Source organism: Pseudochaenichthys georgianus, chromosome 7 (assembly GCF_902827115.2).
Source record: "Pseudochaenichthys georgianus chromosome 7, fPseGeo1.2, whole genome shotgun sequence".
Lineage (NCBI taxonomy): Eukaryota > Metazoa > Chordata > Actinopteri > Perciformes > Channichthyidae > Pseudochaenichthys > Pseudochaenichthys georgianus.
In genome coordinates, this window is record NC_047509.1 from 12,686,531 (window position 1) to 12,712,082 (window position 25,552).

Below are 25,552 nucleotides of genomic sequence, written 5' to 3' on the forward strand. Positions count from 1 at the left end.
AAATAGATTCTCTCATGCAGGTGAAAAAAACTTTGCAAGAATTATAATTTGGTGCATGTCAGTTTTTAAGGTTAGGTTCATCTTAGTCACAATAAAACTCATAAAATAAAACAATAGTCCATGTTCCCAGAATTGAAACAGGCATTAGTTGCTGTATGTTTCCCTCCTGTTCATACTAGCACTCAAGGGGTTCGTTCCCAAAGTGATTTGGCCATAAAATCCTTGTTTTGTTCCACAAACTGTGTCTATGTAATTAATGGGAAATTCTCTTTTAATATCCAATATGAACAAGAGGAATGATGACAGCAACCAAAATATGGTTCACTTTTTGTATAGAAGGCAAGGCAAGTCAGGTTTATGTATATAGCGCCTTTCAACACAAGGCAAGGCGAACAAGGCAAACACCTGAGTGAAGAGACTTGTTTACTATATGAAGGAGATCTGAGGCCATGCAATGTAAAACATTTTTGAAAAAACGTTTGTTGGTATAATATCAAAGCAGGAGGAGGATTTCAGATGTTGAATAATGTCTTCTAGCTCTTTAATGAGATGGAATTGTGTCATGGTGTTTGAAATAATTTTAAGTGGACACCTGCTTGTCTGATTTTCTGAATGTTGTCAGTGAAGAAGGAGGCAAATTCATTGCAGGCCCTGGTGGATAGAAGTTCAGAGGCTATACTGACACTGGGGGGTTTGTTTGTCGGTCGACGGTAGCAAACAAGGCACGTGCGTTGTTTTTGGCAATGATCTCAGAGAAGAAACACTGTCATGCATTTTTCAATTCCAAATTACAAAAGCCAAGTCTCTCTTTATAGATTTCAAAATGAACATGGAGATTTGTTTTTCGCCACCTGTGTTCAGCTTTTCTACACTCTTTTTTCTGTTCTCACAGTCAAGGCGTTTCTCCATGGAGATATTTTCTTGCAAGGCAAGGCAAGGCAAGGCAAGGCAAGGCAAGTTTATTTATATAGCACTTTTCGACGCAGGGTAATTCAAAGTGCTTTACAAAAAAAAAAAAATGAAAGACATTAAGCATTAAAAAAGAAAAGCTAATAAAATAAACATTAAGGAAAAATACATGGATAAAAGTTACAGTGCAGTCTAAAATATGAATAGTTCAATTAAACATTACAAGAAAAAGTACATGGATAAAAGTTACAGTGCAGTTTAAGATATGAATAGTTCAATTAAAAGCAGCGACAAAAAGAAAAGTCTTCAGCCTGGATTTAAAAGTAGTAAGAGTTGCAGCGGACCTGCAGGTTTCTGGGAGTTTGTTCCAGATATTTGGAGCATAATAACTGAACGCTGCTTCTCCATGTTTAGTTCTGACTCTGGGGACAGAAAGCTGACCAGTCCCTGAAGACCTGAGAGATCTGGATGGTTCATAGTTTAGCAGGAGGTCAGAAATGTATTTTGGGCCTAAACCATTCAGTGCTTTATAAACCAGCAGCAATATTTTGAAATCTATTCTTTGACACACAGGAAGCCAGTGTAAAGACTTCAGAACAGGAGTGATGTGATCCACTTTCTTAGTGTTAGTGAGGACTCGAGCAGCGGCGTTCTGAATCAGCTGCAGCTTTCTAATAGATTTTTTAGTGAGACCTGTGAAGACACCAAGACACTTCATTTACCTTAGTGGGAGCAATGGCATCTATAACATTAAAACAAATTAAATTAAATAATCTACTAGCTCATTAACAGAGATGTTAGCGAGGGCAAGTGTTGAAGAACATTTTTGGAGAAAGCAAGCAATATAGTATAATGACCTCATAAGCATTATTCAACATATCTTTGGAAGAAGGGCTCCAAAAAGAGAGTCCAAAATAAAGAGAGACAGCAAAGGCAAAACAATACAGTATCTATAATAAGTCAATTCAGATTTTTTTAAACTCTGTTTAATTTGTATTAAGTGCATAGCAAGATGTACAAGAGGGAGAAAGACTCACATCATGACCACAACTGTGAAAAGGATGTTTTGAAAATAGCGTAGGTTCACCAAGGCAATCCTGTTGTATAATCCTGTGTAATTTACCACATCCTAAAACACACACACACACACACACACGCGCACGCACGCACACACGCGCACACACACACACACACACGCACACACACATAAATGATTTAATTTGAATCACTCACTCAGCCCATCGTCTATTGCAGGGGTTCCCAACCTTTTTTCCCAAGGGCCCCCCCAAATGACTCCTGTTGGAAGTTGCGCCCCCCCCCCCCCCCCCCCACACACACACACACACTAGGGGGGGACGGGCGCGAGCAACAGCGGTAATTAAAGTTTGAAAGTCTCAAAAATGCTACAACTACTCTCACAAACTGGGTGAATGTGAAGTATTTTGTTAAAGGAGGATGAAAGCGTAATTAATGAGCACTATTGAAGTGACTTTGATGGTTATTGGACTCAGGATTAATTCATTTGGATTCCCGCTGAATGAAAAAATTAAAGGAAGGCGTGGAAGTGGAAACAATTCACACAGGGATTAAACTGTTTAAAACACATGCTCAAAGTAAACCGCATTTTACCGTTGTGTTTATGTGGATTCAAAAGTCGTAAATAATCTACAAAATGGAGGAGACCGATCTGATCGGAGCAACTGTGACAAATAATCCAACTGAAACCGGCATAGACAATGACTATGTTTTAAAAATGCGCTTATCCAGAAAAGCCTGGTTTGGACACTTTACGGGCGGAAGAAACATTTCTATTAAAGAAACATTTCTATTAAAGAAACAATTATACATTTCTGTCTTTGTATGCCTTTAATAGTTACTAACTTGAATTTATATTCAAATGAATCAATCAATTATTTTTTATATTTTATTGTAATGTAGAGACAAGGCCTTTTACAATTATATGTATAAAAAAAAAAAAAAGTCTAAATATGATATTTGGCCTCAAATCATCTGAGGCCTGGCGCCCCCCCTGCGATCTTTGGCGAGCCCCCCAGGTTGGGAACCACTGGTCTATTGTATCCAAATCCCAGAGAACAGCTGCTGTGGAGGAGAGACTTCCGACTGAGCACAGTAATGCAACACTCTACAGTTACAGACAATTGAAAATATGTAATGTAGTCACTAACGAGAACGAAATGGCATGCATTTACAAACAGTTCCATTTATGATACTGTAAATAGTTTGCTCATGCACATGAAACAAAAACGAAATTCAAGTTTCGGGGGGTTACGTTCACTGTTGCTGACATGATTCATTTTGATCACATTAAGAAAGATCATTACTTCAACAGTTTAAACATTAATTACAGTAATTAAATACAGTGTTTAACACTTACTAGGAAAATTGATTTTAAGTTGTAAAGAAAACTCCAATATAATCAGGGAAAGATTCAAGAGAATGTAAATGCAAATAACAACGAGGACAACCATGCTAGGGTTCTCCCCACAAATAAGGATGGCATTTAAAAAATGTTTTAACTCAAGTATCTCTACAGAGAGTAAAACTCAGTCTTTATGGAGATTTAGTGGCAAGGCATTTTTCCTCCTCGTCTTCCTCCTCTGTTTCTTCATCCCTCGTGTGGGGAACAGAGGTTAGCAGCAGAGTGTCGGCATGGACTTCTTCATCGTCCGACTGGATCACAGGTGTGTCGGCTCCACCCCCGCTGGTGTCACTCGAACCAGATGATGTGGAGGACATGCGAAACTTTGATCCGTGCTGAACTTCATCTTGTGGCTTCAAAGGTGCTCGCTCCCTGTACACAACCTCTGCATCGTCATCCTCCTCATCTTCCTCATCTTCCTCTTCATCCTCCAAGTCTGTAAACAGAAGCGGTTAGGACATGACTGCACCGGTTCTGTCAGTGTGTTGTTTCATTTCATTTCAAACCTTTATTTAACTAGGTGAATCCCATTGAGATCATTGAACCCCTTTTCAAGGGAGACCTGCTGACCTGTTGTGTCATTGATTTATTGTTTCCCATATTAAAGATTCACTTGGATTACTGATGCAAGGAATTAAGGTATTCAATCTGCTGAAAGGGTGCACAAATATGTGTATTAGGAAATGTATACTTCCCAAATAAAATGCTGCAAAGCTGTTTAGCAGCTGACTCCAGTTTTGACAATCCACAAATTCATTCTATACCTTAAGAAAATACTGTTTGTATCGAATAGCCAAATACGCAAACTATTTGATTTGATTTTTGATTTGATATACTTTATTAATCCCCGTGGGGAAATTGTTTCTCTGCATTTGACCCATCCTAGTGTTAGGAACAGTGTGCTGCCATTTTAAATGGCGCCCTGGGAGCAGTGTAGGGAACGGTGCCTTGCTCAGGGACACCTGGACTTGAACTGGTGACCTTCCAGTTGCCAAGCCAAGTCCCTATCGACTTCGCCACCACCGCCCCAAACTAGTTTAGAGTTTCAACAGACGATTTTAAAGAGTGCAGCAAATCACAGCCAGGTCATGCCGGTCAGGTTTCTCTCTAGAGAAAAGAGAGATTTCAGACTGTTTTGTACTATTGCACCCTAAATATCGTACAAAACTAGATCCAAACTCATGGAAGTCTCTGTGTTTTGTTTATTTGCCTGCTTCTGTAATACCTTCATGTGAAACTTCATTACATTAAATCAAAGTCAACTTTATTGTCAATCTCAAAATATGTTTTCACACACAGAAAGATTGAGATACTGTTTCTCACAGTCCCGAGGTATAAAAAAACTCACACATTGAAATGCAAGAAGACTATAATTTACAAAAAAAACACAAAATAACCGTTTACTTCAAGTAAGCCAGGATATATATATATATATATATATATATATATAAAAAAGAAGATGTACATAGTGCAAGAAAGTACAGTAGGCTTAAGAAAAGTACAGTAGCAGTATGTGACTGCGGCTCAGAGGCCATCTGATCACCTGGTAGTGGAGATGCCAGCGCTCCCTCGTCTGCTCCTGAGTTTAGAAAGACGTCCAGGGCCTCCTGATCAGAGAAGTCCATCAGGTCCATCTGCTCCAAGACGTCCACATTAACCTCCATAGAAGAGATACTTCCCATAGGGGCTGCGTTTACAGACAGAACAGCTTACAGTATATAACATGAATACACACTTTGGTATTAAGTCAAAAGAAATACATATCACCATTTTTTCGTTGCTGGCCCACAGACCACAGTTTTGCAAATGTTCAGGTCTTTCTTGTTGTTTTTAATTAAGTAAACACTGCTAACAATGGCTGTTAATGTATTTGAAACCTGAAAGTAGTTTGCCAAATTTAAACTTTCAATGTTTAACACAGTTCTCCATTAGTTTTGACTCAACACACATTTCACAATTTTTTTCTATTTCTATCAACAAAAACAGTATTTATGCCCCCAAGACTGGACAGTTACTCACGTTTCCTAAAGCTGACCTGCAGGTGAGCAGAGGGCAAGTTGTTGTCCACGTCATGCTGGTATAAGTCTTCAAAAAAGTGCTGTCTCTCTTTTCGCTTCAAGTTCTGAGCAGAATCGTTGTCCAACACCCGCTGAGAGTTGTCGGTCTCCGCTGACCACCCAAAACAGACACAAAGAAAAAAACATTAAAATAATTTCAGTTTATTCTCTTTTTACAGATTTCCGTTGTTTTATGTATTTGTCTGCATTTCACTGAAATTAGCTTCATTTAATTTCTGTTCCTTTACTTGTGTTATTCCCAGAAAGTCCATAAAGCAAAGTTGCACAGCCGGTTTCCTGTCTCACATGACTGTGATGACTGTGCTTTTAAGGTCTTTTTTCCTAATGCAAAAAAACAAAAAATATATACATCTGTATATTTTACATTTCATTAGGGAACTTTCACCTAAAGTGTCTGTTAAAAGGCAGCCATCATGAACGGCATATTCCCCCTCCCTTTTGCCTTGGTCATCATTCTATTGTGCACTTCACAGTAAACGTTATTCCCCCTCCCTCTTAATTATACTTGGTGTAGTGGAAACTTCTGTGTAGCAATGTAGTGGGAGTCACCGACTCAGGAAGGAGACACGGTAGAGCAGGAGCTTTGATGTCAAACACTGGAGGTTTATTTGGAGTTACGGCCGGAGGATTCACATCACAAGTCACAGCAGCCACGGTCTGACTGCACGGGAGAGTTGCCACGTCAATTCTGCAGCGCCTCTCTCTTGTTCGCCCATTTAACTGGTTTCACAGAGAGTAATCAACATATTTTGATAAGATTGTTTAACCAGTTGGGCACACTGAGTAATAATAATATCCCGAACACTTAGTACTATCAATTAAATCATACAATGCAAAACAAAAGCTGTAATAAAATAAATCTAGACTCTAGGAAGGTTTTAAACATGTTTGCCTAGTACTGTGTGCCAAACGCTGTCAACCGGTTTGGTTTCTAAACAAACAAGGTAATATAATTCTCTGAAAGTACTGTAAATGCTCTGTTCGAGTCCTGACATTTCCCATCATTAAGAAAGAGTCAGCTGTCGCAAACCCTGTAAATCTCTGAAGATCCCCAAGCTTCCATTGTGTGACATTACTAGGATTTATTTTAATGCGTGACAATGCATGCTGTGAAAAACAAGATCTCAGATCTACCTCCAGCATCGACCTCTGTCATTCTGACCAGCTATGGTTGTGTAACCGTGCTACATCCTCCTCAGAACACACTGTACCTTCTCCCACTGGGCTTCACGAGCTGACACTTTGACTCATGTCACCAGTGTTTAATGTGTGTGTGTGTGTGTGTGTGTGTGTGTGTGTGTGTGTGTGTGTGTGTGTGTGTGTGTGTGTGTGTGTGTGTGTGTGTGTGTGTGTGTGTGTGTGTGTGTGTGTGTGTGTGTGTGTGTGTGTGTGTGTGTGTGTGTGTGTGTGTGTGTGTGTGTGTGTGTGTGTGTGTGTGTGTGTGTGTGTGTGTGTGTGTGTGTGTGTGTGTGTGTGTGACGGCGTGTATGAATATAGTGCGAGCATGTTCACTCAAACCGTATCAGACTGTTCATGCTTTTGCGAAGGCATGCATTTAGTTAATGCTCATTTTGTGTGAAACGTGTATCCAGTTAGCATTGATAACATGTTTATTACATGTGATGCCAGCAGATGGTACAGTAACAACATTCACGAAAACAAACAGTTTGACCCAGATTTTCTCTTTATATAGTTAAGGTCGATCTCTGGAGACCCAACAAGTCTGTCAGTCACGCTTCCACAGCCGTGGAGGGGTTTGTGTTCACTATCATGCGCTCACATACAGCCTTTTACTTCATGATTCAAGCTGTCTGTGAAGGCAGGGACAGGCACAGTCCCTCTGGCTAATATTTCAGCTGTACAGTGTTCAGACATGAAAGTAACTACTCTGATTGCCACTGATCAAACTAGATGAAATTATATATCTGAACATGCTGGGACATGTAATTGCTGTTGGTACTGGTATTCATGGCATAAGTTCACCAAACCTTCAGCTGCATTTGCAACCCTGCTTTGAGTTGCAATTGTGGAGTAAAGCAACAAATCCAGCTTTGGTAAAATAGATTTTTTTTTCTCATGTATTGTTTTATTAATTTATATTCTATTCTCATTTTAATATAAACTGTATATGGTATATCCAGCTATTTTCTGTGTAGTCATGGATGCTTGACTTTTTGATTGTAAACAAGACATCTGATGTATTTCCCTATAATTGGTCACCCTTCTGTCCGTCTATAATTATGGGGGCGGCTCGTAATCTATCTGATGTTTTTCTTGGTTCATTGATAAGCCAGTTGGTTTCTAAAGCATTTATTTCATTTTGATCTATTTATTTAGATTTTAGATTTGATTTTATAACCAACTCTCATACTGGAGAAGTGGGAAAAGTATTAATGAGCAATAGATCCATTACTAAAAAACCAGTAGCACTCACCCCTAGACACACCACTGCAAAAGTCCATTACATAAGTCCACTGGCCCAACCTGTCCTGTTAATCTAGCAGAACAGCTTGACTGAGCAACCCGTGACTATTATGTGCATTGTTCTTGACATAACAGATCAAGGTAGTAATCATATTTAATAGACATACTCTTGAGGGAGACCCTTAACCTCAACATGCCTACATCCCAGAATCCCCTGTCATCCTATCTCAATGCCACCGGCCGTGTGTCTATGATCATTCAGCAGGCATTAACACTGGGCAGCTTGAGACAAATACACCATTAACTTCAGGCCATTACAGCACTCTGTCACTCTTCATGCCTGCGGTCTGCAATTCCCCCAGCAGAGGTCGGTATTCCCCCAGTGCAGCAGGAGCCACTCAACTTGTCCGCTGTCCCTCCGGTTTATCATAGCCTGAGAGAGGTTTTCAGCAAACAGCGAGCTCTTTCTCTGCCCCCTCATCGCCCTTACGACTGCACAATAGATCTTCTTCCTGGGGCATCTCTCCCATCCAGTCGCCTGTTTAACTTGTCCCGAACTGAGCGTGAGGCCATGGAGACATACATCAAAGACTCACTGGCTGCTGGCATAAGACCCTCTTCTTCCCCGGTCGGAGCAGGCTTCTTCTTTGTATCCAAGAAGGACCGCTCCCTACGCCCCTGCATTGACTACCGAGGCCTTAACAACATCACCATCAAGAACAAGTATCCACTGCCCCTCATCAATTCAGCCTTCGAACCCCTACAGAAGGCCACCATTTTCTCGAAACTCGACCTCAGGAATGCTTACCACCTGGTCCGCATACGTCAAGGAGACGAGTGGAAGACGGCGTTCAACACCCCACTAGGCCATTTCGAGTATCTAGTGATGCCCTTTGGACTCACCAATGCCCCAGCTGTCTTCCAGGCTCTTGTGAACGATGTCCTCCGTGACTTCCTGAACCGTTCAGTATTTGTGTATCTTGATGATATCCTGATATTCTCACAGACCATGGAGGAACACACCCAACATGTGCAGCAGGTTCTACAAAGGCTCCTCGAGAACAAGCTGTTTGTCAAAGTAGATAAATGCAAATTTCATGTGGATTCAGTGGATTTCCTAGGCTACATCATTGAGCAAGGTCAGCTGAGAACAGACCCAGAGAAGGTAAAAGCAGTGGCCCAATGGCCCAAACCTTCCACCAGGAAGCAGATCCAACGTTTTTTGGGCTTTGCAAATTTCTATCGCCGGTTCATCAGAGACTACAGTCGTGTTGCCGGTCCTCTCAACCAACTCACCTCCCCAGCAATCCCCTTCTCGTGGACTACTCAGGCTGAGGCTGCCTTCTCTGAGCTGAAGAGACGTTTCACCTCGGCCCCTATTCTTACGAACCCTGACCCATCTCTTCAGTTCATTGTTGAGGTTGATGCATCCAACACCGGTGTGGGGGCTGTTCTATCACAACGCTCAGTCTCCGACCAAAAGCTTCACCCTTGTGCTTTTTTTTCCCGACGACTGACAACCCCTGAGCGCAACTATGATGTTGGCAACAGGGAGCTGCTTGCTGTAAAGCTTGCGCTGGAAGAATGGAGGCACTGGCTGGAAGGCTCTGAACATCCATTCATTGTGTGGACAGACCACAGGAACCTGGTCTACATACAAACTGCCAAACGACTAAACTCCCGTCAGGCACGCTGGGCATTGTTTTTTGGGAGGTTCAACTTCACCCTTACCTACCGACCTGGTTCTAAAAACCTTAAACCTGACGCATTGTCCCGGCAGTTTGCAGTGGATCAGGATCCCATAGCTCCTGACACCATAATCCCCGCTACCAGAGTGGTGGGCGCTGTAACATGGGAGATTGAGAATTCAGTGAGGAAGGCACAGAGAGACCATCCAGATCCAGGAGATGGTCCAGATAACCGTTTGTTTGTACCTGACTCTGTCCGCTCACAGGTTCTCCTATGGAACCATGCTTCCCGCTTTGCCTGCCACCCGGGTGTGAGTCGGACCCTATCCCTCCTGAGACGACACTTCTGGTGGCCTTCTATGGAAGCGGACTCTCGAGCCTTTGTGCTGGCCTGCACTGTTTGCGCCCGTAGCAAGTCTTCACGCCAGGCTCCTATCGGTCTACTCCAGCCTCTCCCAGTCCCTAGTCGTCCCTGGAGTCACATCGGCCTAGATTTTGTTACCGGCCTCCCGGTTTCACAGGATAACACGACTATTCTCACTATTGTTGATCGCTTTTCCAAAGCGGTTCATTTTGTGCCTCTTCCTAAACTCCCCACAGCCTCTGGAACTGCTGACCTCTTAGTCAATCATGTGGTCCGGCTTCATGGCATTCCGACAGACATTGTTTCCGACCGAGGGCCACAGTTCATATCTCAGGTATGGAAAGCATTCTGTCGAGCACTTGGAGCATCTGTCAGTCTCTCCTCAGGCTATCATCCTCAGACTAACGGGCAGGCCGAAAGAGCCAATCAGGACCTTGGAGCTGCACTTCGCTGTGTCACCTTCCGGAATCCCACCTCCTGGAGCTTACATCTGCCCTGGATTGTATACGCTCATAACTCACTGTCTAGTGCTGCCACCGGTATGTCCCCATTTGAATGTTCTCTTGGATATCAACCCCCTTTGTTCCCAGCCCAAGAGGACGAGATCGCAGTTCCGTCTGTCCAAGCCCATCTCCGTCGTTGTCGGAGGATTTGGAAGGATGCCCGCTCTGCCCTTCTCCGCTCCGATGAACGCAATCGACATATTGCAAACCGCCACCGGACCGCAGCTCCCCAGTTCCAACCAGGTCAGAAAGTTTGGCTTTCTTCAAAAAATATTTCTGTACAAGCTGAGTCTAAGAAGTTGAAACCACGCTTCATTGGCCCCTATGTGATCGAGCGCATAATCAATCCATCTGCTGTTAGACTCAAGCTGCCTCCCTCCATGAGAATTCACCCAACCTTTCATGTGTCCCAGTTGAAACCAGTGTTGTCCAGCCCTTTGCAGCTGTCCCTCATCATCTAATCAGGACACAGCTTATCTACTCCAGTCTCCCAGCAACTCACCGCCAGATTGTTTTCTACATCAGTGGTAGTACATCCTCCTGGCTGCCCATTGAGTTATCCTGTCTGCGTGTAATTCCGTACCTTTTGTAACTAGTTTCTCTTGTGTTTCCAGTGCAATCCCTCGGCCATCGCCCACCAGAGCTTCCAGCCAACCTGCCTGTTTCTTCCTGCATCATACCTGCCTGCCTTGTAAATCAGTCCAGCCTCTCACTGCCTACCTCCACTCCGGACCTCCATATCACCAAACCTGCCTGAGTCTCCGAAGCAATAAATTATTTAAACATCTTCAGTCCTTGCCTGCGCCTGGGTCCTGTTTAAAACATAATCCTAACAGGCTCCTGATGAACCGTACTGCTTACTTAAACTTCAGCTTTGCCTGCTGGCCTTATGGGGTTCTCTCTCTCTCTCTCTCTCTCTCTCTCTCTCTCTCTCTCTCTCTCTCTCTCTCTACAAATCTAATTGTGCTACTTAAATTGCCAGTGGACATGCTTAACCCACGCACAAGCTCAGCAACATGTCTCCACCTGTCCGTCACAGCGTGGATGAAAAACATGTATGTTAAAAGCTGACTCATCCATATATAACCTCTAGGTTTTTCTAAAACCCTGCTGTGGGAGACATGTAGGTCTCCATGCAAATTGGCTAGGTTTGCATTACTACCATACTCTGTGTGAGACCCAGATGGCGTTCCTAGCCTCCAAGGGGGAATCCCTTCATTTTGACAGGGGTTATTAACTGCCAACAATCTTTATGACTGCTGGAAAAAACAGATATAATTTGCTTATTAATAAAATGCAGTATAAACAGGGATTGCCAGCTAGTAATTTGTTCACTGGTTTGTGCGCACAAAGACAAACGGAAAATGTGTTATGTAAAAGGGGAACTTCATTTTTTCGGTTGCTCAATTCACATGAAGGAGTGCCAAACTACAGGTGTGTCAAAGAGCTGAAATTGGCTTTGATCATGTATTTTTTATTTGTTGTTGAAGTGTTGGCCTCAGGGTGATAGGGAGAGCCTATCAGCCTTACATAACTCAATTAAATAATATAGAGCGGTGAGATAAGGTAAGGGACTAGGCTCCTTGGATGGCTCTACATTGTATGTGAATGACTGCTGACACTGCAATAAAACACATCATTTGAAAATAAAACCATAGAATTAATAGTTTTTTATGACGGCTTAGTGCAAAAAGTGGCCTGGCAGTATTTTATCTCAAACTCTGCTGATGATTACCCTGAAGCACTGTAGCAGTTTTGTTTTCCTAAGAGTCTCAGAGAAGAATGTGTTTGGAAAGGGCAAGACAGCTAACCATCAAGAAATAATAAAACATGTTGGGTTCCTTATCAATCGGCCAAACGGCAATCAAAGTTTATTCATATAGCCCAATATATGAAACTGTGACAGACCATGGTGGGGCGCAGTCCAGGTCATTAATGGGAAAAACTGTTTTTGCATGAATCAAGTTAGATATTAAATTATATGTATCCAAGAAGTTAATACACGTTTGCCAAATGGAAAAAACTCAATATGGCAAAATTCCATGTGACATAATTGTAAGTAATTTGGAGTAGCAATTGAGGATAAACATGCTTCAACTTGTGGACCTGTTTCTCATTCCAACGATGAAGAAGATCTTTCATTGTAGAGGCTTCTGTTTTTCTCATCTCACAAAAGACAAAGAAAGACGAGATTTAGAGCTGCTCTCTGAAATTCCATAACACTTATGATCTGTCACAGGACCTTAGCCCCCTACCCAGAAACCCCTGCTTCATCTCAGCCTACACTGAACCATAATTACCTAGGGCCTATTGTTACATAATAATGTTGGAATCCTTCAACTGCACACCCTATAATTACTGTACTGTAGTGCACGATTATGAAACCAAACCCCTTGTTGTTGTGAACATGCATGTCGGATGATTGTGTTGGTTGAGTTTGTAGGAAAGGAAGGAAGAAAGGAGTTGAGGAGAAATGAGAATGTGGTGTTATGCAACCTGATCCCGCTGTGCATCATTCCGCCAGAAAGTAGCTGTAGTGTCAGTGATTTTAGGCAAAGAGCTGTGAGAGTCTAATTACCTCAGCTAAGTCTCATACTGACACAAACAAGGCTGCAGAGAAGCCATGCATTATGTGCATTTGTTGTGAGTCAGGGCAAAAGTGCACTGAATAGAAGGAATTTCATTGGCTTTCATTGAAGAGCTGTAAGAAACCTTTGTGTCTTTATTCTCTTTGTTTGCACATTTCCTAATTCCTACTCTTTCAGGCATTTCTACTTTGCTTGCTGTTGATCAGACCATCAGCATTTCTTTATGTCTAGGAATCTAATACAAGATGTAGAGGTGGGAGGGGGGGCAGGGCCAGAGGTGACAGTTGAGCTGAAGCACATGATGTTTTTATACTTCTGATTATTCTTCCACAGTCTGATCCGTTAGCTAGTTCCACTAGTCTGCTCCCAATAATCCACACGGCTAGTCTTATATTTATTTTATAAAATGTGCTGAATTACACACCAGTTTCTGTCATGTTTTATTGTTACCCCATCATGCAGTGTGCATGTGTTTCTCTACGTTGTCTTCTGCCTTTCTACCTTATCAGCAACTTTTCTCTAATGAAAACATCTCACTCTGAATTCATGCATCATTAGCTGCTCTGTGTCATTCTAATGAGGAAATAATACATCAAGAGTTCTGGGAACTGCAAAGGAAGCAGGGAACAAATGTTCCTATTGAACCAAAGAGTCACATGGTGAAGCGTTCAGTCCCCCTGTGGCAAATGGAAAGAAATCCCATGATCATCTCTCTGTTTTAAGAGAACAGAAAGACTGGGTGTTTGTGTGTGTGAGAGTGAGGAAGAGCTAGGCAGGCATTTGCACTGCATGGCCAGTCCCATTTGACAGCCAATCTATCTCAGACTCCTCCCCTCCTCTCCTACAGTAAGGAAGGGGCCGATGATGGTGTCACCCGGCTCTCAGCAGTATACAGAAGCATCATTTTTAGGTGTTCCTGATATTATTTACAGAGCCAATCACTCCCGCGCTGGCCACAGCAGACCGTCAAGCATAAATCATTTATGAGTGAGATCACTGCACCACAACAGCCACCTCCCCCGCCATGCTTCCCCACTCCCATGTATCCATAAACACACAGCTGTGTAGTAGACAGAAAATCCAGGCAGCTCCTTGATGATGCCATCTATTCTCACAAGGCCGGCCTTCATCATTTACATACTATGTCACACTGCAGGAAGTTATTCATTCAAATACTTCATTCAAATGAAGTCTGCGTTCTTACGTTACTCTCATGTTCAGGTTTCTACAGTGTGATCCCGGTGCTGTTATCATCTTGAACCTTGTCTGAACACACACTCCGCAATGTCTGATCTGATTGAATATTCCCAGGGCATTTCCCATTCCCATTCCCAAAGCCATTAAGGCACTTCACTCGCAGCTAAATGCAAAGATGACCTCCAGAAATTCCCACTGCTCCCGATGTAGGTCAGCCATAACAGGGCTTTCAGCAGTCTCCACAGAGATCATGTGTAGGGCTCTACCTCTTCTCTGCACACATTGACAAACACTCACATCTAGAGACACATATTCATTAAAGCAGCAAGTAGTATGGCAACATATCAAAGGATTCTTCACACAGAGAAAGTCTTGTGAAATAATGTGCTCAATTAGAAAGCAAGACAGTGTTTCTCTGGCAAGCAGGTAGCAGTTAGCCTGTCTTTCCTGTCTCTATAAAAAGACCTTTAGCTTAGTCAGACTCTAAGATCAAGGAGTTGTTATCCCTTCACTGTGATTACACCGCATCTGCATCAACACTGTAACATCAACATCAAGGCTGTCAAATGATGTTAAAAAGAAAAGTCCAATAGCTGTGATTATTATTACGGACTATTTCATTTGCTAGTAAGGCTTGGTTAAAAGCTGAACGAGAAGTTCATGGATTCATTGAACATGTGTTTTTTGAGTGAGTAATAATATAATGGAACATCGGGGGGAAGTTTTCAAAATCAGGACCCATAGAAAATTATAATTAAAAGATGTAACAGCCATGCATTACCTACAGTGTGTATAACAATGTACAGCTAATAATGAGCTGATATCCTATTAGGGAGCTTACTTATGCTGAACTATCATAAACAGTTAACTTTAACTGTTTTGTTGTGAATGGTGGTGATTTATGTATTGCTAAACACATAAGTAGCGAATGAATACCCTTTGCATAATAATTATATATTAACTTTTCATTGCTTGAGTGTTTTAAAATGCCATTTTATAATATGTTTCTGCTGCACTATTTCGTAATGCTCTTAATGTCTTTCATTTTTGTAAAGCACTTTGAATTGCCTTGTGTTGAAAGGTGCCACATAAATAAACTTGCCTTGCCTTACCAAATGCAAAAATGTTTAAAGGGTCAGAACTGTGGGAATTGAATGAACTAAATACCTGCCCCATAGAAAAACACATTACGTGTTGATTAGAGCAACAATGCAGAGTCAATTCCTCAACAGTACTGTAAGTCTGCTTGGTATCACTTTCTCTTCAGTTACATGTCTATTAACACTGGTGGTTACTTACATGCCAGACGCTTGTTGTGGATGGTTGACCCGGTAGAAGACATGGTCCAGTGGATCTGGGAGTGCTTGCAGAGATTTACTTGTGTGTGCGTGTGCGTGTGTGTGTGTGTGTGTGTGTGTGTGTGTGTGTGTGTGTGTGTGTGTGTGTGTGTGCGTGCGTGCGTGCGTGCGTGCGTGCGTGCGTGCGTGCGTGCGTGCGTGCGTGTGTGTGCGTGTGTGCGTGTGCGTGTGCGTGCCCAGGACAGGATGCTGATGTGTGAAGTGGCTGGTCATCTAGTCATTGCATCTCTTGACTTTGGTCCCAGGACTACCAGACATAGTACATCCACATTACACTTTCTTCTCCCTCCCCTTTTCTCTCTTTCTTCTTCTCTGGTCTGCCTTTTGGCTGTCTTCACTGTCTCCCTCCCCTCTTTCTGATCGCCTTCACTGTTTCTTTCTAGGTTTTCCCTCTCACTGCTTCACACTCTCATCTCGGCTGCCTCTCTGTGTCTCTCACACACACAAATACACACACACACATACACACGCTTTCTTGCTCTCTCTGTCAGACAGGCTGAGAGGGTTGTAGAGAGCTGTGCAACTTAGGGACGGGGGGAGAGTGAAAGTGGGCTAGGCATTGTGGCCTGTACCAAGTGGTTACAACAAGGGGGTCAACAGGATCAGGAAGTGTATAGGCTTTTTACATAATGTGAAGGAATATATCAGGATTTAACCCTCACGTCTCAACCATCATCTTTGCTTTATACATTTGTATGTATTTATTTATTCACTTTGTTGTGGGATGAAAGCTTTAGTTTGATAGGAGAAGAGTTGCAGCATATAAATAAATCATCACAGTCTGTCTAAGCATAGATGTAAAGGAAAACCATAAATTGATTTGACTTATTTTCACCATGCTACACTATACATTATATGAAATGTAATATAATTTAGGCTTTATTTTTGAAGGCGTTCATTCTCTTAATTCTTCAAATGTTCTCTTTAACAATGACATTTTATAATAGTACGATTTAAATAATGGCATTTTTACTGTAAAAAAAAGTATTGCAGGAATGTATTATTGCACATTCAGTTGGGGAACTCCTGAAAGATTTGAAAGCAATATGGCTCTGTAGTAACTGCAGTTATTGGCACAGCGGTGACTTGAGTTAAATGCTAACACCACCAGGCTTACAGTGGCAAAGATAACATGCAAATTCAGGTACAGAATGTAGCTTTTTTTTACCATCTTAGTTCAGACCATTAGCATTCTACATTTTCTTATGTATGACTTAACAAAAAGTGCAGTTGAGGCTGATGAGATTTGATTTGTTATGCACATATTTGGTCATGAATTAAAGTATTGGGAAATGTAACAATTGTGGCCTGGTGATGGCAACAAACTGAAAGTGGTGGAAGTTTTAAGATTGAATGCTCAATGGACCTTAGATAAAAACAGAAATTGGCTCAATAGCTTTTAATCAATACAATCAAATAGTTATAAAGACATTTCAGTTGAGAAAGAAGTGGTGGACAGACTGACCAACATTGCCAACCAGAGACAAACTATCGCTTAAATGCTTAATTATACAACAATTAAACTTCTCCAAAGCCACAACATATATGATAAACTATTTTCAAAGGCTGACTAGTGCTCTCAATGATGGGGTTCCCTTTAACTGTTTAAAGTCACTTATTGTTAATTAATGGATTATTAGAAAACCATCAATAAACTCTGAGATATCATCAGGTCAACCTGATCTCACCAGAATGCGTGACTCCACCACGACTTCTTAACACCACAATGCGTGGTGGAGTCACGAACTTTGTTACATTTACGTGTCGGCACCACGCAAACAACCCCAATGTAAAGTGAATGAGGCTCCTTTGTCGTGGTGCACACACGCATTTCTACAACGTCCCGCAGTGAGCTTTTATTCTATAACACGTTTTTTAAAATCTACTTTATAGCTTGTAGTAACTCACGGGAGGCTTCTTTTATTTTATTTGTATTCATAATTATTTTTATTTTTCGTCAGAATGTAAAAATTACATTAGTTACGAATTTGTGTTCTCAAAAAACAGTGCATTGTGTGTAATACAACTGTGATTTTTATTAAATTAGTTAGTTTTTAAGGAAGGCCAGAGCTTCAGCTGTGTCAAATAGATTGTTCCCTTTAGTTAAAGGTGGGGCAGGTAAGTTTCAGAAACCGGCTCGAGATACACTTTTTGTTATATTCCATGGAATGCTCTTAACATCCCGATAGCAATGAATATCTTAAGTGCTTTGACAAAAAATCCATACAAAAATGTCATCTGTAGAAGCCGTAATACTGTAAAAAGTACAACCAATCGGATTGGTTGGCCTACCTGCCTGTCAGCCTTCCATCGGGGCACAAACTTATCTCGTGCCCTCATTGGTCATGTGCGGGTTTGTGTGTGTTGGAGGAGGGGCTCTATAAGGAAGTGGCAGATTTTCTCCGGTTGTGTATTTTCAAATTCTAGCAATCTCGAGCCGGTTTCTCAAACTTACCTACCCCACCTTTAACGTTATTTAAAAGATAATGATCATGTCCCCTGTATAGAGATGCGAAGTCACGCCCATCTACTTCCGGCCCATGGGACCCCGGAAGCGAAAAATGTACATTGAATTCAATGGAGAGAGAAAACGTATCTTTTGATCCCGTTTGAATTGTGCCACGAACTACATATATGATGTTTGTCAATCTTAAACAATAAGTTCCATGTCAAAAAAGTCACATTTTGTCGTAAAACTGTTGAAATATAAGACTATAAAAAATACGCGACTACAAAGACTACAAATCCCAAATCCCATTCTGGGTCGCGTAAGTGATGTCACAGGCGATAATGCTCCAAGTGGTTGCGACTCGTAATTAAAGCGAAGAAGAAGAAGAAGATCTCATAACTGATGTTTTCCCTCCAATAAATAAGAGATTGCTAAAAATAAATTCACTTTTACAAGATGCCTGTGTGCTTTGTACCAGGTTGTAATCACATAAGTGATCATACCACTTGCTCGTTCTATCGATTCCCGTCTGATGAAAGGACCAGGAGTCGCTGGATCAGACATATCAGGTAATACACATGTTGTGCATGGAACATATATAGTCAAGTTAGCTACCTAGCTAGTAGCGATGAGTAGCGAGCACGTTAGTTAGCATTACATTACTTAGCCTTGTCATTTTTAGTAGCCTTACCATGAAGTTATTATTTTATTACATGAAGTAAGAGTAAGAGTAGATGGTAAGTATTTCGTGAAACATTTGAAGAGTAGCCTACTGCGCCATCCACCGGGTGCTATGGAAGCAGTCAGGGAGAGTCGAAGGCAGGCAGGGAGCTTTGCATGACAGATTCTTCTGGACGTGTTTCATTGTGATGACAGTAAGGGTGAGTCAATCTGTTTGTTGGAAAGACAGTAGTTGAGTGATTACTGAGAGAAAATTATTAGAAGGGATAATTATTCAAAGTGTTACTGTTGTGTTACTTTAAAGTGTTGTTACTGACCTTTTTCTCTTTTATTTTCTTTCCCTCACCTGTAACTGCTGAGACCCTGAGGAACATGCACACTGACCTGCTCTGGCAACCTTATTTCCACTGTACGTAATAGTATTTGGTTATGGTATATTATTTATATACATCAAAGGCACAATACACCCCCCAGATACACACATGTATTGAGTGTGATATTTTGCATAGGTCAAGTGAAATCATCTTTACACACTAGAAAACTGTAGGAGCGGCAACTTGTTTTGAAATTGAATTTTTAATGTCCGATAATAAAGTTGAACTGTTTTCTTTATTCTTCTCTCTTCCCAGCTCCATCCATCACCGTGCTCTGTTCCTGCAGGTCCTGCTTGCTAATCAATGCTTTATTTTTTTACACAATTACAAATAAAGTCAATGTATTGTATGACATGAAGTTGTGCTTCATTCGGAGTCAATAATGAATTCATTCTGCCTTCAACTGCACAATGATTGTGGACTGCACCGACATCCATGTAGCTGCCCCCCAGTAAGATGAACCAAGCAAAGAGGGTCACCATCATGCCTAAGGACATCCAGCTGGCCCGCCGCATCCGCGGAGAGAGGGCTTAGACTGACCTGAGACCAGCACACCCAAACACAACGGCTCTTTTAAGAGCCACCTACAGTTTCAAAGAGTTGCAATCCTACGTTATCATAATTATTAAACTGGTTCATGTATCACTTAGTTCACTGAACCGTGATGAATGAAAGAAATTAGTGAGGTAGTGGTTTACTGAAGTTACAAAGACATTAATATATGAGTAACAGGTCAGTGTAAACACAAGCTTCTGTCAATTATGGATCATTCAAACTATATACAAATAATATGTAATAAAGTTCTAAAATAAGTATTCGGTATATTCCTTGATAGCTTTTGGAGAAGGTTGTTTTTAAGTTTACTAAAATCTATCGTTTCAACTGTTTCACTTTATAAAAAGGGAACAGGTGAGTAGAGCATTATTGAGTTTCTTATTCTGTCAGTAAATTATCCAAATGAAATGTTTTTCATTATTTTAGTCAACCCTAAACAAATTGATTGTACCTTTTAATAATGACCTTACATGGTCGCCAAAGTTAAATTAACTTCAGAAAATCAAATCTGTTCTGAGAAAAAACTAATAAATGTTTAAAGATAGGAACTTGCCATCCCACTGAAAAACAGTCCGTAGAGATTTAAAGGCGTAGTTGTAGTTCAGTCCAACATTTAATTTGGATTCATTTCGCCAACAGTCAACTATTTTCATAAAGAATATATATATTTTTCAAAGTCAACTTTATTGTCAATCTTACTCAGTTTGTGTTTATAGACAGAGATCAAAAAGACGTTTCCAACAATCCCAAATACGAAAAAATTAAATTATACAATTTACAGATATGGTGTGGTATAACAAGTAAATATAGAGTTACATACAGATCCATGTTACAGCAAAAGATGGAATAACTAAGAAGCACGCAGTATAATAATAATTACATGCAACAATGAAATAACTGCTCAGCATCTCCACCACAATCCCAATCTGCTGTCTCCTGTTTTCCTCCCCTCTGCGCAGTGGCGTTTCTATATGTACAAAAGTGGTGGGGCACAAAAAACTCGGATGTCTATATATAAGCTTCTGCAGAGAGGTTCATGGCTGGTGAGGCACTGGCACTGACTCTTCAGATTTACAAATATATTAAATCAAAATATAATATTATTTTCAAAAGCTTTTTTTGTCTGATGCTTCAATTACTGTTAAACAGACAGTTCAACAGAAGGATACCCAAAAAAATGTAATTGTATCATTTAAATATTGAATTGTTCTCTCTTAGTAAGATCCCATTTTCAATCAAATTGCAGTCTTACCTTGACTTGAAGATGAAGTCCATTTGCCTATCCTTCTGGACAAAAATCTCTATTACTTTTTTGTAAAAGTCCTCCTTGTGTTCTTGTAGTTTCAAAAGTCTATCATAAATCTAATCTAATCAATAGATTTTTGATTCGAAAATGATAAAAGTAGGGTAGACATGTGGATATTATCCGGCTGAACAAAACGTACATTTATCTAACAGCTACGTTACAGATCTTATTTTGAGCTATTTTCTAAAATCCTATGGAGAAATCTCATTGCTTTTTTGTGGAGGGAAGCCATGCGCAGCTTACTTCCTGGTTTTAGGACGCCTCACTGCAGCTCTCTCTCCTCCTCTTCACACACCACACTTTTCGCGGCACACGTACTTACAGCCAATCAGCTCTGAATTATGTGAGATGACTATGGTGGGGATGGCAGCACTATGCCCCTATGGTCATTATTTTTTGCCACACACATTAAATAGGAAAATACTGCATGCGCAGTGTAGTTTTTGCAGTCACCGTTCACTTAGACAGTCAGAGGGAGGGGCAGGATCAGGTATTGTCCCACATGGCTCTAAACAGCTCAATAGGCACACACTGTAGACACTAATTAGAAGAACACATACTAAAACAGCAATGTACAGACGAATCAGATGATTAAACATGATCTTAAAATATATTTTATATATTTTTTAATTTATTTTTTGCATTTTGTTGTAATCATTATTTTAATACTTTCTGCTGACACTAGGTGGGGCTGTGCCCCACCTGCCCCTAATGACCAGTCGCCACTGCCTCTGCATAACACCCATCACACATACGGAACACAACGCAGAGTCCCAGGGTGTTAAGAGTATGTTTATTTAAATGTCCTCCTCTCTACTGACCAACACAGGGAGCATATGCTGGCTGTAGAAGTTCTCCAGGAGGAGGAGATTTCCATGCCATGCAGGGTCTTTGGGGATGAGGATGATGATTGCCTCCTTCTGGTCCATACAACAAAGTAGCAGAGACTCCGGTCTGTGATGTGCAGCTGCCCTTGGACTGGTGCCAGTATGGGTGATTCTCCTTGAGAATATGACCCACCCTCCTCACGGAGACAGAAGGATGGTAACTGGACTGCCTCCGCGATGGTCATGTTCATGTCACCACAATCCTTGAATCTACACACAGCAAATAAACTCAAATGACACAACGAGATGTAAAAGGAGATCACACATACAGTATAGACTATACTGTATAGTCGATATAAAACTGGCCGCTTCAATCTGAAGAGCAACTAAAACAAAACACGGGAGTGTACCTTGTTCTTGTGAACACTAATGTTATCCACAGCATACACAGAGACCACGAAGTTCTTAAGGAGAAAACTAGTTCCTGAAACAAAACACGTTAGTGTACCTTGTTAGCTAATATTAGCTAGCTGACATTAACGTTACACATTGCACTCATATTACTCACCAACATCTTGTAAAGGCGGTCCCGCTGCTCTTACAGAACCGACTAACTCCCCTTTCGTGTATGTACAGCTCTCAACGTGTCCAGACTTGTAGTGATGTTCACCTCATTTTATACTTTTATTCTCATTCTGAAAGAAATGGGTGAAATGTGCTAACGTGACGGCCGTCTTTGTGATGGTGACGCGTATTGTGCGAGACCAGAGACCTGTAGTTCACTCAGCGGTTTCACACAAAAAAAATGTGTAACTTCACAGTTTTACGACACATTTTTTTTACTTGCAAAATATTCTTTTAAATTGACAAACATCATATGTGTCATTCGTGGCACAATTCAAACGGGATCAAAAGATAACCGTTCTCTCTCCATTGACTTCAATGTATAATTTTACGCTTCCGGGGTCCCATGGAGGCTCCCGGAAAGGGAGGGACTTCGCCTCTCTATTGTATTACGAGCGTTCATTCCCATTGGATAACGGAGAATTTTACACCCGGAAGTAAGTATTCTCCTTACTGTCGATTGATTTTACAGTGATATCTGCACTACTCATCGACTAAAAAACACCAGATTATCCTTGTTAATTACACAACATTGATTGGTTTGAATTGAGTACAATGCTTTTGTATTTTCCCCCTTCAATACGGAGAAACAAAGATTTTTTCGGAGTTTTTGGATGGCAGAAGACACTACACTACCCAGAATCCTCAGCTATCGTTTTGGACTACACCATGTGCTTAGCTTGACAAACCCCGTGATCAGTCCTCAAGTTCTTTGATTGGTTGACCTCCAACTGCATTCCATATTAAAAAAGGTTTCGTAAAAGAGAAACTCATACTTTATTCAGCAGTGCTTGCTTTACTCTTTGAAAGTCATCACATGAATGCATTGTAATAAATGGTTTGGCTGCATTAAATATTACACATCTGTCGTAGTTCTTTATTTATCTACAGAGATCGGCCTCAGAATAGACCGGAAACTATTCTTTTACCGTTCTGTTTTAATTTCACAATAAAGTTAGTAGTCATATTTTGTTTTGATATTATTGTTTTTTATTAACTACTAGACCACTGGGTCATATTAAGACCATCTTTTCTGTGTTGCTGTGGGGTTTTTCCATCGCTTTTGTGTTACAAATATCTAAACAATAACAAAATATATCCGTCGTAAACTAAACCAGAAACAGCAGTATATTTTATTTTGTTAACACTGTAAACTTGACAGCTTTTTAACCCGCACCTCCTACTGGTTAAAGCACGTTATTGCACGTTTAGAGTAATTGCAATGCAGGAAGATTGTGTTGCTTTTAACGACTGTTTAAAATGCCTTTTTCTTAATGTCTTTCATTTTTGTAAAGCACTTTTGAATGTGTTATATTTTATGAAAACATTTAAATATTAAGAGTACATACAAAATAGTGGGAAAGTAGAAGGTCAATGATATAAATATAGAATAGAAAATATCAAGAAGATACTCAAATGATATCTAGAATAAAACAGTTTAGTGCCTGATAGGAGGATGTGCAAAACAGACAAACTAATAAGGCTTTATTTAAACATTAAAGAATACTTTAGGTTAAGGTCTTCTTTTAAATAGGAAAAAAGCTTTGGGGGTATCTATCTACAGATAAATATTAAGCCTGACAAAGTCTAAATTGCATGGTTTGTTTTGGAACTTGACAATCAACTTTCCTGCAATGTTAACTATGTTGAAGCACTTATTTTAACTTATATTATACACATTAATTATAATCTTATGTATGTAGATAGTATAAGAAATGTGCAGAATACGACAGTGTAATGGTGGAAGTACACATATTGATAGATGTCTTGTAATGCACTGTTGAGGAACATGTGACCCAAGTTTTTCATTCATTGCATAACTACACTATTGTGTATATGATATGTCAATAAACCTTAGAAAATCTTGAAAGGGATGTGCAAAATAGCAATTATATACAGTCTTTAATTAACTGTTAGAGAATAACGAGTAATGAATATGCTTTAAACGGATCTGCAGATAAATATTTGGTCTTCTCAAGCACCAACTATCAAATATCTCGCCTGATTGTTGGCACTTGACAATCACCTTCACTGAATTTCACTCAGGTGTAACTAAAGTCTGATTTAAGGGTTGTTTATATTTCACATTATTAATCCAAATCTGTAAAGTAACTCAAATAAATGTAGTGGAGTAAAAATACCAGGTTAACCTTAAAGAAAGCCCTCAGGATTATAAAAGATCCCCATCACCCCAGCCACAAACTGTTCTGTCTGCTGCCATCTGGCAGGCGGTACCGCAGCATCCGGACTAAAACTACCAGACACAGAGACAGCTTCATCCCACAGGCTATACGATTATTAAACACCTGAACTTAGAAACAACATCCATAACATTCATCTGGCTGCTACTTAGAAATTATTTATCTAATATATCATATTCCAATCACTTGTAGACTCTTATTGCACTATTTCACTATTTTTTCTGTGTAGGCCTATCTGTTTTATTGCGTAGCACTGTTGGAGGAGCCTGTGACCTAAGGGGGGGGGGGTAGGACACGTTCGATTCCTGTTTTGAATAGTGTGCCATCGATGGGTTTCATTCCATTTCAAAGTCCTTTTTGATGCTCTGTGTAAACTTTGATCATGGGTTTGTCAAGCTAAGCACATGGTGTAGTCCCAAACGATAGCTGAGGATTCTGGGTAGTGTAGTGTCTTCGGCCATACTAAAACTCCGAAAAAACATTTGTTTCTCCGAATCGAAGGGGGAAAATACAAAAGCATTGCACACAATTCAAACCAATCGATGTTGTGTCATTAACAAGGATAATCTGGTGTTATTTAGTCGATGAGTAGTGCAGATATCACTGTAAAATCAATCGACAGTAAGGAGAATACTTACTTCCGGGTGTACAATTCTCCGTTATCCAATGGGAATGGACGCTCGTAATACATTACAGGGGACATGATCATTATCTTTTAAATAACGTTAACTAAAGGGAACAATCTATTTGACACAGCTGAAGCTCTGGCCTTCCTTAAAAACTAACTAATTTAATAAAAATCACAGTTGCATTACACACAATGCACTGTTTTTTGAGAATACAAATTCGTAACTAATGTCATTTTTACATTCTGACGAAAAATAAAAATTATTATGAATACAAATAAAATAAAAGAAGCCTCCTGTGAGTTACTACAAGCTATAAAGTAAATTTTAAAAACGTGTTATAGAATAAAATCTCACTGC

At 40.5% G+C, this 25,552-nt stretch overlaps 1 protein-coding gene across 1 annotated transcript; it reads right to left on the minus strand.

The window, feature by feature from the left end:
* Positions 1-2,866: 2,866 nt before the first annotated feature.
* On the minus strand, positions 2,867-15,534 carry LOC117449956 (dysbindin-like). The gene is made up of 4 exons (XM_034087896.2): positions 15,491-15,534; positions 5,369-5,518; positions 4,893-5,036; positions 2,867-3,785 (listed from the first exon to the last, which is right to left on the minus strand). The coding sequence occupies exons 1-4, from the start codon at positions 15,531-15,533 to the stop codon at positions 3,481-3,483; spliced, it is 642 nt and encodes a 213-aa protein (XP_033943787.1). The 5' UTR covers position 15,534; the 3' UTR covers positions 2,867-3,480.
* Positions 15,535-25,552: the final 10,018 nt, after the last annotated feature.

Coding starts and splice junctions, on each gene's coding strand:
- LOC117449956 (XM_034087896.2), bottom strand. CDS start 15,533: ATGTCTTCTACCGGGTCAACCATCCACAACAAGCGTCTGGCAT. Junction 5,037..5,368: donor GCAGGTCAGCTTTAGGAAAC/GTGAGTAACTGT, acceptor CTGTAAACGCAG/CCCCTATGGGAAGTATCTCT. Junction 3,786..4,892: donor GCTGGCATCTCCACTACCAG/GTGATCAGATGG, acceptor TTCTGTTTACAG/ACTTGGAGGATGAAGAGGAA.